At 36.6% G+C, this 12,990-nt stretch overlaps 1 protein-coding gene across 2 annotated transcripts in view; it reads left to right on the top strand.

Moving 5' to 3' along the window:
• The window catches only part of LOC134669416 (organic cation transporter protein-like), a 33,571-nt gene extending 32,853 nt beyond the window's left edge, over positions 1-718 (top strand). Inside the window, exon 6 of one of the 2 annotated variants that reach the window (XM_063526987.1) lies at positions 359-718. In XM_063526987.1, coding sequence (XP_063383057.1) covers positions 359-520 — 162 coding nt within the window. In that variant the 3' untranslated portion in view covers positions 521-718. The remainder of the gene's footprint in view (positions 1-358) is intronic. The other variant, XM_063526986.1, reaches the window with a different exon arrangement.
• Positions 719-12,990: the final 12,272 nt, after the last annotated feature.

Consider the following 12,990-nt stretch of genomic DNA (forward strand, 5'->3'; position numbering starts at 1 on the left):
CTTGACATAACGTCGGCAACTGAATTTATTTTGTGTTGAAAACTATTTATTTGGAGGCTAGGATACTTAGACAGCATACGAGACTGAAATGACAAAAACTTCAAAGATCTGATCGCCTTTGGCGTCACTAACTGGCACTGCGCAGTGACGCAAAATAGGGAAGAGTAACGATTTCTATTGTCAGAGGCTAAAGACTTTTCTGACAGGCCCGCATAGTTACTAATTAGTCTAGTTACAGTTAAAAGTATTTACCTACATTAAAGTGAATCAACACAACCGCATTCACTAGCTTTACTAGTTGATGCTGTTGTCTACCACCGCTACCATATAAAAATGTTTAACCGATTCAATTTTCCAGGCACTATACTACGACAACCTACCATCTATCTTCTTCGGCAGCCTCGCGCTGACTGCCAGCGCCATGGTCCTCATCCTACCGGAGACGCTCAACGTGCCGCTGCCAGATACTATTGAGGAGGCCGAACGGCTGGCGAGGCCGAAAAGTGTCAGTGCGGAGTAAATGGTTTAACTGTGAATATGGATGTGCATACAGAGTTTTATAATTTTTATATGTTTAGTTAAGCGGGCCATAATTAAAAACATATACTTAGCCCCATTGAAATTTTATACCATTTATTAAAGCCAAGTCGTACAAATGTAAAATCTAAAATATTCTACTGAAATTTTAACCTATTAATTTGAAAATTGAACGAAACAAAAGCAACAATGCAATGCAATTCTGTTCCAAATGAATATCGAGCGGCCTAATTCTAATTTTAATAAACGTCAAAAATTAGATCTCGTTACGATATAGATCAGATCTGTCAGTGTCAATAGTGACGTTAATAAAATTTGAATCAGGCCGTATGATTTATACTGTAGCTAGGTCTTAGGATAGAATGAGCCACGATTCGGCAACAAAAATTTTACCTGCCTCATTAATCTCATTATACATATAGAGCTGCAAAATTGAATTGATTGAATTCGTTTATAAAGTGGCTTATGCATTTTTGCGACTGGGTGTACTAACATTTTCGGCTGACCCAGTGTCGATTAGAACAGTCAATTACTTATTTTCATAATTTGTTGGTTGGTCCATACAGAAATATAGTAAGAATAGAGTGCTCTCTCCATACATCAGTTTTGGTACCAAAAATACTATTACCTATTGTAGTACTTGTAGTAGGCGACGACGCGATTCACGAGACATCTAGTATCAAGTAGCGGTACTGATAATTCCGCTACTCGATGCTAGATGTCTACTATGAAAATAATAGTCTTTTTCGTAGTATTAGAGTGAGCACTCTATGTATTTTTTTCTCTGTGGTTGGTCCTATAGAGTTGTTAAGTATAACCTACCCGACGTTTTTGGTTGAATAATTCGTGGCTTGTTGATTGTTATTAAAATCAGAATACGCATGTAAAGTTTTATGACTAAGGGGTTAGAGCTTACAGTCCATAAGGAAAATGTTAGAAAGGTAATTTAATCGAGAAATGTATACTGAATTTAACATTTTCTGAAGTATTACAGTACCGCTTCAAATGTTAAAATTGATGTTACTGCACGGATTTTTGACATTTGCAGCAGCATTGCAGTCGGCAGTAATGTCGCGCTGCAATATTGCGGCAGCTGCAAAAATGCTGGTGCAGTCTGAATCCAAATATCACCTTTAGAATGACATTCGGGTCGTACAGAGATATTTTGGGTGTTGGCGATGATATGCGAATGTGATAGGTACCTATACTGCTATTTTGGTTTCTATTAAGTATCTCTTTTTTATTAACCATCTGTCATTGCCACACCAGATATGGGTAACATCTATTGAAACGACTATTTCATGAACTCCTGAAGACCTATACATACATGTAAGCAATTATAATTAAATAATAAATAAATAGATAAGTATAATGGATATATGATCGGATGCCAAATTTTACTTAATTTGTGTGAAAAAGCAGTGAAAGTGTACCTACATATTTGTGAACGTGAATTAAAGTATTTTCATGCCTCCAAATTGTCATTTTTTTAAACATACTACTCAACGCGGGTTAAGGTGACAGACCATTTCCAACGACAGCTGCATTACTGTTCATTTTACTATGGAAATTGACAATGACAGCGACGCGTTCAGTACCAGTTCAGTGCAGCTGCGGTTAGAAATGGAATGTTACCATTATTCTAATTTACCTACCTACCACCAGTTTGGCACTGACATAAACGCTAGCGTAAACGTAACTTACTTTCTATGCATCTCGCTCGTACTGACATATTAGAGCAAGCGAGATGTACCTACAAAAAATAAATTACGTAGACGTTGGCGTTTATGTCAGTGTAGACACTGTCAGTGACTCATGGTACAGTCAGCAGCAGAAGTTGCTAAGCGGGCGCGGTATTCAATATTACCTTGACACGCTCTTACACGCGTATTCGGGAAACGAGATAATCACAAGATTTAGAGACGATATAGAGATCAACTAGATTTACATTAGATATCGACTAGATGTGACTTGGATATCTAAGTCATAACTTGTCGAAATCGTTCAAGAGGACCTCCAGAATCGCGGAAACGTAAAATTTGACATATCTATCTTACAAATATCTTTAAATTATCCATATCGTAACTTGTTGAGGTCTAGTAGAGATCTAATTCATTTTCAGAATCGAGCCGTTATTCTCTTAACAATAAAGTCGCGTCAAGATCATTTTGAACACCTCGCCCGCTTAGCAACTTCTGCTGCTGACTGTGTATACGGGTACAGCACGCGTTCCCTGGACTTTAACCCCCTTATTCAAGTTATTCATAAACGCACTACAAACTTCAATTAGCTAATAATCGTTTGTCCTTACCTGCCTTATGTTTGGTAAGAAAGGGATAAAAGATAATTTAACTAAATCAGGCCCCGAAAGTTTTATGAATAAGTCGCCACTTACGTTTCCACATCTATCCTCGAGACCGCAACTACGACGAGGTAGGATGATAGGGCGAATATACCGGGTGTGGCCTGTAACACGAGCAAATAATAAAATTAAAACATAGATTGTACTCCTCAAACGGTGACACTTTTGTTCAACAACTTTTAAAAATTATGATGTAATTAGACCTATTTTTCATACAAAATAAACATTATCTTCAATGGACGCCATCGCCACACCATATCATTTGTGATTAACGTTGCTTGTCTTGTCATGCTTTAAACAGAACAAAATTCGCAATACATTGCGTCTTAGAATAAACTTAAAAATCAAACCACAAGTTATTATTTAAAAGTTGCTGAACAAATGTTGGTCAGTATGAGGAGTACAGCCTACAGTAAAATTTTTTGCTCGTATTACAGGCCGCACCCGGTAGACTACGAGTAACATAACCTAACCTAAACACTATGTAAGGTTAGCAGACTAGAAAATAGAAGCTGTATTCAAGATAATATCTTAAAATATGTACTAATTATTAAATAAAAGGACTAAAACTACACATACTGTATACCTAACTTAAAAATAAAATATCAGCCGTATCACAAAAATAAATAACTTTTACCAGCCTCTCCACGGACCAAATCTTTCTCTCTTTTACGCATAACATACCATCTCTCTCTCTCAAATTTAGCAACATCTTTACACTTCACTAACTATAAGAACCCTGCTAATAAGATAACGGAATCTAATTACTTAATTATTTTTCTAATTTCCTTTACTTGCAAAATGAAAGCAAACATTCGTCTCAAAGGAATCGCTAATCGATTTTTTGCAGGCGTCTTAAATTTTCTCTTTGAACTAGTAAGAAGGCAGCTAAGGCAAATGCTATGAACTAATTGCTGAAACAACTTTGAAAATGAAAAGAAAGTCCGAGTTACTCGCAGAATTTGCCTTCAAATCACGGCAATTACTTACCTACAAAGAAAAGGTTACCAGCTTAGAGAATATAACCAAACGGAGTGGTCATTAACAGGCGTTCCCCTCTGTCGAAAATAGGAGGCCAATGGTCAACCACATGTCAACCAATGTATGGACTGACGTTTATCTGACATGGCGTACCTATACATTTGATGTGCCCTTCCCCCGCCAAAAACGGCAGACTATTTTGTACCGAAAATTATAGACATGGCGTCTCCGTTAGTTATATCCTCTAAGGTTGCCAGAGTTCAACGAGTGTGCGGAGTGATAGGTCGGCGACGCGCATGTAACACTTTTGGAGTTACCTGTTGCATACGTCCATAGGCTCCGAAGGATACTTACCATTAGGCAGACCGTATGCTTATCAATACACGATTAACAATACAAGAACAATAAAATATTCGATTCTAAACGTTAAAGCAACTAAGCACTTCGCGCGTCACTGTCAAGGTCAGTCATTAGATTTAGGCATGTTTTATTTACGGAAGCGGTCAGAACAGTTATTATATGCGTTTTAATAAACTTGTCTGTCAAAATAATACCCATTTTTAAAGCCGCTATTAGCTCCTGTGCTTTGCATATCTATCAATCTCCCTAAGTTGATGTTACGAGCCTAAGACTAAAATCGATTATCATTTTAATATTGTGTTGCAAAAATTAACCATATATATAGTAGTATACCCTATAATGGGCGTGGAACCAGTAATGGGACAAAAAAATATAATTCCTCTAAAATAAGTATCTAAAAGTAGTTTATAAACACTGGCTGTATATTATCATAAATAAGAGTCCTAGAGCTGTTTCAGTTTGAAGTTTCATTAAATTTGGTAGCTTTTTAAGAAATTGGCGTCAACCCAAAAGTTGTCGTGTCACTGAAAAAAAATACCACTACGAATTCTTAACAACTTCGCTAAGAGAGGTGAGTTAATTTATTAAATTTCAATTAATTAATACTTGATGAAAACTAGAATGTGTTTTGTTAATTGAATTTACCATGAGATAAGGTATACAACACACTATGTTGTGACTCCACAGATGTTAAAACATAGTGGTATTTGGCCCAATCCCATTATAGGAGCTGTAAAACTGCGTACCTCCTATGATGGGACAATTGACAGAATGATGCTTGCCATGCCATAATTTCATGTTTAAACAATACAGAAGTAAAATGTAGTTACGAAATATGTCAATCAGGAGGTATTCTCGGACTTCGGATAAATTAATATCGTTTTTCCAAACTTTTATTTAACTTGCCCTGTTAGTTAGTGTGGGTCCAATCTTGGTAGCTGAATTTGAGCCACTTTTCGATTTCCGATTCAGTTGAAATTTTGTGTAAGTACGTAATTAAGTATGCAAATCGGATGATAATGCAATATTATGATAACATGGACCTAATCTGATGATGGAGACAGGAGGTGGCCATGGGAACTTTATCGCAATAAACCCTAACTAATTGTGTTTGGGTATATTGGAATTGTCTCAATGGATCTAATACAATAATAATTGGCTGTGGAAAGAAAAATACATTCAGCGATAAAAGCTTATACCAAAAATTGATTTTTATTCCCTAACTTATTCCCCATTTCAATATTTTATACTGATAGAGCAATGTCCATTATAGGGGGCCCATTACTGGATCCACGTCCATTACCGGGGGCCCATTACTGGAGCTTTGGTGTCCATGACTGGAGAAAAAAAGCATAGTTTTAATTTGTTAAATATGTGGAAACTAATTGCCGTATCTTTCATACAACACGCCTAAAACATGAAAGACGGATAGGACTTTCATCTTTTAACACGCTAAGCGGTAGACCATTTACATGTATACGGGAAATATCATAAATACTCCAAATTTCCTCTTAAATGTCCCATGACTGGTGCTGTTACTATATACCTCTACCCATGTATTCTTACCAATATTATAAATGTATAGTAATAAGTAGCTAAATTTTGCGACTACTTAAAACTGATTTGTAAATTAACTTTTTTACTAACTTAACATACCTAATACAAAATAAATAAGCTTCATACAGCCTAGTTAAACAGTATGCCTATAAACAATCAGAGATCAGCGTAAAATAAAAACATTTTCCATCCATCAGCAATGTTAATCACAATCTCTAAAGCCACTCCATTTTGACCTTTTCGAGATTCAAATCCTAGCTCGTAATCTCTCTGTTACCAAACCGGGTACAAACCGACCTAGCCTAACAAAAATCACAGTAGGTTCCTACGTTAAAAATAGAATTAGTAAGTAGACAACAGTGACCAAATGCGCGATATCTTTCAAACTATCGCTGACGCGGAGGATCGCAAGCATCAGTCAATAATTGGTAAGTTGCACAACAAATAAATGGTGACAAACACAACTTATCAGTAAGTAAGCACAAAGAAAACTACCTATACCTAGGTACCCATTTCTTTTGAGTGCAAACACAGTATGATTCCTTAGCTTAGAGGATATAACCAAACCGAGTAGCCATTAACAAGCGTTCCCCTCTGTCGAAAAAAGGCGGCCAATGGTCATATACATTGTATGGACTGACGTTTACATTGTATAAATACTCGTATAGACTGACATGGCTATTTTTATGTTACGTATACATTTGACGTGCCCCTCCCCTTGCAAAAATCGGCAGACTGTTTTGTAGCGAAAATTACAGACAAGGCGTCTCCGTTTAGTTATATCCTCTAGGTATGATTCTCTCTGTCTGTTTGAAAGGAGACAATGCTGGGCCAAACTATAATTATGTATTATGCGAAAGTGCCTTTTATTAACCCACTGGCAACACTAACCTCTATGGTTGTCGGTGGACATAAATAAGAGGCGGTCAGTGAAAAAGAAATGTCACAACACGAAAAAGACGATTTAGTTGAGGTGAGTTTTCTATAAATGCTATTTTGTAATGTAAATCCCACCAAAAACATAAATGTAAAAAAGGAGAGCCAAGTTCAATACAAAAATTATGCTTGGCTGTGGGGCTCGCCGCAAAAAGAATGGAGATCTAAATGAGTGCCACTGCCAAGTTCTATGCAAAATCCAAATATGTATTTATAGGAACAAAATAACATTATAAACAAGTATTAAACTCTATTTCTTTGCTTTATTGGATACCTATAACAATTGCTGTTATTTAAAAAAATGTGAGATCTTAAAGTAGGTTAGATTTGACTTGGCCAGTTTTCATTACATCAATCATTTTATATATATTGTAATTCTGATAAAATCTGGCCAAGCCAAATCTAACCTACTTTAAGATCTCACATTTTTTTAAATAACAGCAATTGTTATAGGTATCCAATAAAGCAAAGAAATAGAGTTTAATACTTGTTTATAATGTTATTTTGTTCCTATAAATACATATTTGGATTTTGCATAGAACTTGGCAGTGGCACTCATTTAGATCTCCATTCTTTTTGCGGCGAGCCCCACAGCCAAGCATAATTTTTGTATTGAACTTGGCTCTCCTTTTTTACATTTATGTTTTTGGTGGGATATCAATACTTTTTGTAAAGAAAACTAGGCAGGTATTGAGATTTAATGTTTTTTCTTGTGTTTCCGCTGTATGGTTTTTACTTCTGTTCTTTGTATAATTATGTGGAGCCGCGCGCCGCCGACGACACACCGTTGGCCGGTTGTTTAGAGCGTATTACAAGTTTTTTGTATGGGGACACCACTTATTTTTTGACTAAACTTTATTTTAATATAGCAAATATAATAATACATATATTGGAGTAGTTTCAAATATCTGCTTGTAACGGTTCCAACGCTACAATAAAAAAATATTTTTTTTGTATGGGGACCCCCCCTATTTTTTAACTTTTTTTTATTTTTAGATTTTTTCCTACGCTTACACACAATAACCGAGCTGGATTCCAAATTTTATCCTTCTAGGTCATCTGGAAGTAGGTTAGGTTTAGGTACTTATACCTATGTCAGTCCCAATAAAAAATGGTTTTTTGTATGGGGACCCCCCCTATTTTTAAACTTTATTTTATTTTTAGATTTTTTCCTACGGTTACACACAATAACCGAGCTGGATTCCAAATTTCATCCTTCTAGGTCATCTGGAAGTAGGTTAGGTTTAGGTACTTATATGTCAGTCCCAATAAAAAGTGGTTTTTTTGTATGGGGATCCCCCCTATTTTTTAACTTTATTTTATTTTTAGATTTTTTCCTACGGTTACACACAATAACCAAGCTGGATTCCAAATTTCATCCTTCTAGGTCATCTGGAAGTAGGTTAGGTTTAGGTACTATAAGTCATAAGTCAGTCTTAAAATTTACGACTTTTTGACCTTCATATCTTTATAACCGTTTGAGCTAGCTTCATGAAATTTGGGCTTCTAGATATCCTTATGGATATAATTAAACACACGTAGTTTTATGTGTTTACGTCAAAGATGTTTTGAGTTATAGAAGGGTCAGAAGTGGCACCAAGTGGTTCGTGTAATATTACACTCGGCGCCTAGCCAGTTCCTTTGCTTGAACTTGGCTTGACACGCTGCCGCGTGTCTAGATACTGGTACCTGAAATTTTTAAGCCTTTTACCCATCACTCACCGCGAAGGTTACAGTAAAAATAAGGCAAACACAATCATTACTGGGCATCGGCAGGCGTGGCTCACTCCGCGATTTCGTCGCTTTGCTACAGGTAGCTAAAAGTACATCCGTTCGACCCCGATTTTAGGGTTTGCCATAAGCCGCGCGTGGCGCTGTCGCCACCTAGCGGCCATATCTGTGCTGATCATGTTAGACGCGTTTTGTTAGAGAGTGAGTCTTCTGTACCTAGTACTATTATTTATTCTGTGGCATCGACTTGTAGAAGACTGAGGTATGTGGGATTTGGGCTTCCTGTTAAAACTACTATATTCTCTTTTTTTTATCTCGTTCGATTTTCTCATTCATTGAGAAGTTAGATTTTTTTAAAGTAATTCAACCGGGGCACGATTCCAGGTTTTACCCTACACATATTTTCAATGTGTACAGTTAGCGCAGACCCGATTAAAAAACAAATGTTGTCGGTAAACACAACCGGCAGCCGGACCAATCAATCACACACGCCAGCAGCCGGATAAAAACACGGAACGTCCGGATTTGCATGCCGATGAGTACAGATGTGAAGTTGCGGAAAACCAAAAAACTGGAAAAGTTCTGGAAAAATCAAAATTTTCGATTCCCATACAAAAATATGAGAAGTTGCCGAAATTATTCCATGTGAAACATCGCAATTTTGGTACCAGTGTTACCATTGAGCGTGGTTATTTTATTACGAGTAGTTTACTTAGGCGAAGTTGGGTACTAACGGTAAAATTAGGGTTCCTCTTATCTTACACAACTAGGGCCGCAAAAATATGTGACACGTTATTTGGAGCGCAATAAGAGCGCGTCACATATTTTTGCGGCCCTAGTTGTGTAAGATACTATTGCTGATGACTGTACCTACAGACGGGCCGATTGCTAAACTTGATAAAAACTTCTAGACCTGATATTATGTTTATACAGATTATGTGTGCACTTTTGTAATAAAGAATATTGCCTGATAATTTTTATTATCTGGCAATGTCAGTTTTATGACATTGTAGATTATTATTGAAGGCTGTTAAACTGTAAACAGAAAGATGACATAGGTAATTAGGTATCCATAAACTTATATGGATTGGATATAAACGTATTATTGTTGGATTTACTATTTGTCTGGCATCTATACTTGATGAACTCATGAGAAATTTTATCAGAACTTTGAATAGGTACATAATCCAGAAATTAGACTTAGGTAGCACTACATAAATTTTTTTTCCAACTTTTTTGAATTGATTTTCGTATCCTGGACGTTCGTAGAGTAAATAATATATATTGGTACATCAGTGTCATATGCATTTATGTTTCTGACTTGACTGGACAATCGTACAGCGAAAAACGCCAAACGAAATGTAAAAATGTAAAATGTATGCTACTAAACACAAAGAATAGAATGATGTGCACAACTTGCACAAGTGTGCGTACTGCTAGCGCGACGATACACTAATATTGAAAACAAATGGGTATAATATTTTACGTATCTTATACGACTCTATGAACTCTATTACATCCGTGCTAGACGAGATAGTTTGACATACATTCAGACTGACTCATAAATCCAGTGCATTATGAAACATTAATGATACTAACCTTATCTTCGCCTGTATCTCATACTATACGGGTCAAATTCTGATAAGGGGCATGGCACACGCACAATGCGTCCGATTCGCACGTCGTTTCGACGTGCTAGTGGGGTTACTTACATACTAAATTACTATTCATAAATACGCGCATAGCGTGATCTCGCTCAAACTTCGGAGCAACGTGTGAATCGGACGCAGTGTATACCCCTAAGACGGAGCCGTATTCTGATCGTAATAGCAGGTTATAAATTTGATCTGGATATGATCTCTCAGTGTCTAAAGTGACCTCAGTTTCATTTTTTAATACATAGGTACATATATACATATAAGTATGTTATTGAATTATTGTCCGAAACAAATAGATGCATTGATATTGACCTCGTGAAACAAATGTCATTCGTCGGTCATATTTAATTAATCGATTAAAAGATAACGATATTTTAGCGCTATCATAAATTAGTATGAAGGCAAATATAATAAATTAATGAAAAACGTCAGAGTTTATTTATAATATACGTAGATGTAGGGACCGGTATAAAATGTATATCTACGTAGGAAATCGAATTAAGGATGGCTCACGCTAGACCGGGCCATGCGCTGGCCGAGGCGTCCGACATGTCACAGTCATAGTCTTTTATTTCCTTTAAGCTGCCTCTGCAATTTCCTTTTTCGAGGTATGTTTGACAATAAGGCCCACTTGCATCATCCCACGGGTTAGTGCAGCAGTTAAACCGTTAACTCAGTGTCAAATTGTACTGATAACCATGGTAACTCCAGGTTTAACCGGTTAACCTCGAGTTAGTGGAATGGTGCTAACCCTAACAAAGTAAGTGGCACGTGTTTATTTTTTATAATCTCATCACCACGGTTATCGCTATCACTTTCGCCATATCGATGCAATACTCGAATGGTCAATGATCGATAAAATCTAGAGGACACAACTGCACAGGGGGGCTAGCCAATGTGCCAATCGTTTATGCTCCGCAGCGAACGAAGCGCAGTCTCTGTCGCATTAATATGGAAGAGTGATAGAGATAGATTACTACGCTACACTACGGAGCGTAAACGATTGACACGTTGGCTAGGTATACAGAGACCCTAACCAAGATGACAATCGTTCGCAGAAAAACGAAACGCTATCTGTCTCTCTCTGTTTTTTATACAGTGACAAAGCCAGCAATGCACTTACAACCCCTCTGGTGTTGTGGGTGTCTATGACCGACGGTAATCGCTTACCATCAGGTTATTCGTCTGCTCATTTGCCACCTAAGTATATCATAAAAAATACAGTTCATAATTCCAATCAAGCAGTAATAATAATTATATACCTGTAAGAAAAAACCCCATGTAAAAATTTAGCGTTTTTTAAAATTATCTGTTTGTTAATCCAAAAATTACTTATCTGTAATTTGTTAACCCGATATTATTTTACAGTACATTGCTCCATTACGACACCCTGTGCTATAATAATTGCATTACATACAATAATAAAATTTAAAGGGCCATGTATTTCCTATTTTTCGCACTTATATCGTAAATACACCGCAGAGACATGCATGTTAAATAATTAATTATGCAGCTGTTGTCACGAGCAAAACGGCAAAAACGTAGGTACCGTGAGAACCTTATTATTATTACCCGGTCTCCTTCATTAGAAAATGTGGTAATTAAGTTAGTGCGAACATAAGTTACGCTGAGAGGTTCCGTACGAGTATAATACATAATACGTAGTCATGCATGGTCGATTGTTGAGCTATTTATGGTTTTAACTTTCTATAGCGTAAGTATTACCAAAGACATAATATGTAACTTCGTATAAGATTAATAAAGTCTAAGGAAAAAACGTGCCTCGTAAATCAAGAAAAAGTCATTCTCGGATAGATGCCGCACACACCTTTAGCCTATGCTCGGCTAGATGGCGTGACGACACCGTTTCATATTTAACAATTTTAACACATGGATATCAGTGAATGAACATGGATCAATAAAATTATAAAATAATTTATCCATATACATACATTTTTTTGATAATTTTATACGTTTTCGTTTTGAGTTTTAGTCGTGTGTCGACAGATGGCAGTAAATTTACTGTGACTACAAAATTTACTATGACAGGACCCCTCTATACTATCTATTCTTTTTGGTGTTACCTACCTACATAAGTATTGAACACCCAATTTAGCTAGGACCCTAAATGGCTCAACAATCACGTCGCGTGACCGTACATACATATTTGTTACATACTAAATTACTATTCATAAGATTTAAAGCATCAATTAGTTAATTTATCTTTTATCCCTTATTTATTACAGATAGATTAAAACAAACTATTGATGTTAGCACGTTTATGGATAACGCAAATATTATTTATGTATTATAGAAATTTAAAAGAAACAGGTAAATAACACAATAACTACATAAGTTAGTACTTAAGCTTCATTTTGATATTTTCATCACCTAACAATGCAAAAAAAATGGAACATAATAATGTACATATTTTTTTTTAATTTTCAGGTTAGCCAAAACTAAATACAGAACCCTAAAAAGGGCTTATCAACGCACTTGTTAAGTTTGAAGACCATGTGGTGCATTCCTTTTTCAATCGCAAACTATGCACCGTCCATTGCTGCCTGCGCACAGACGCAAAGAATCCCAGCGTCTGAACAGTAGCATTGTAACGCGAGTAAAGCATAACCTCAATACGTTTGGAAAGCGTGCGCCGGTGGCGTGATAAATATGACATTTCACTGTTTGCATTATTCCAAGTCTAACGCGTAGAGGAACCAGTACAAGCGCTTTGCGATTACCCTCTGTTCTTTATGAAATAACGGTTAAAGATACGCTGGTACGTCAAATCCGTAAAATCACCCGCGCTCTGTGCGCAAATAGAGTCGCTTGCGCGCCGGCTGGCTTCCATAGCCAATGCGCTGCGCG

The sequence above is a fragment of the Cydia fagiglandana genome, chromosome 12, assembly GCF_963556715.1.
Source record: "Cydia fagiglandana chromosome 12, ilCydFagi1.1, whole genome shotgun sequence".
Taxonomy (NCBI): Eukaryota; Metazoa; Arthropoda; class Insecta; order Lepidoptera; family Tortricidae; genus Cydia; species Cydia fagiglandana.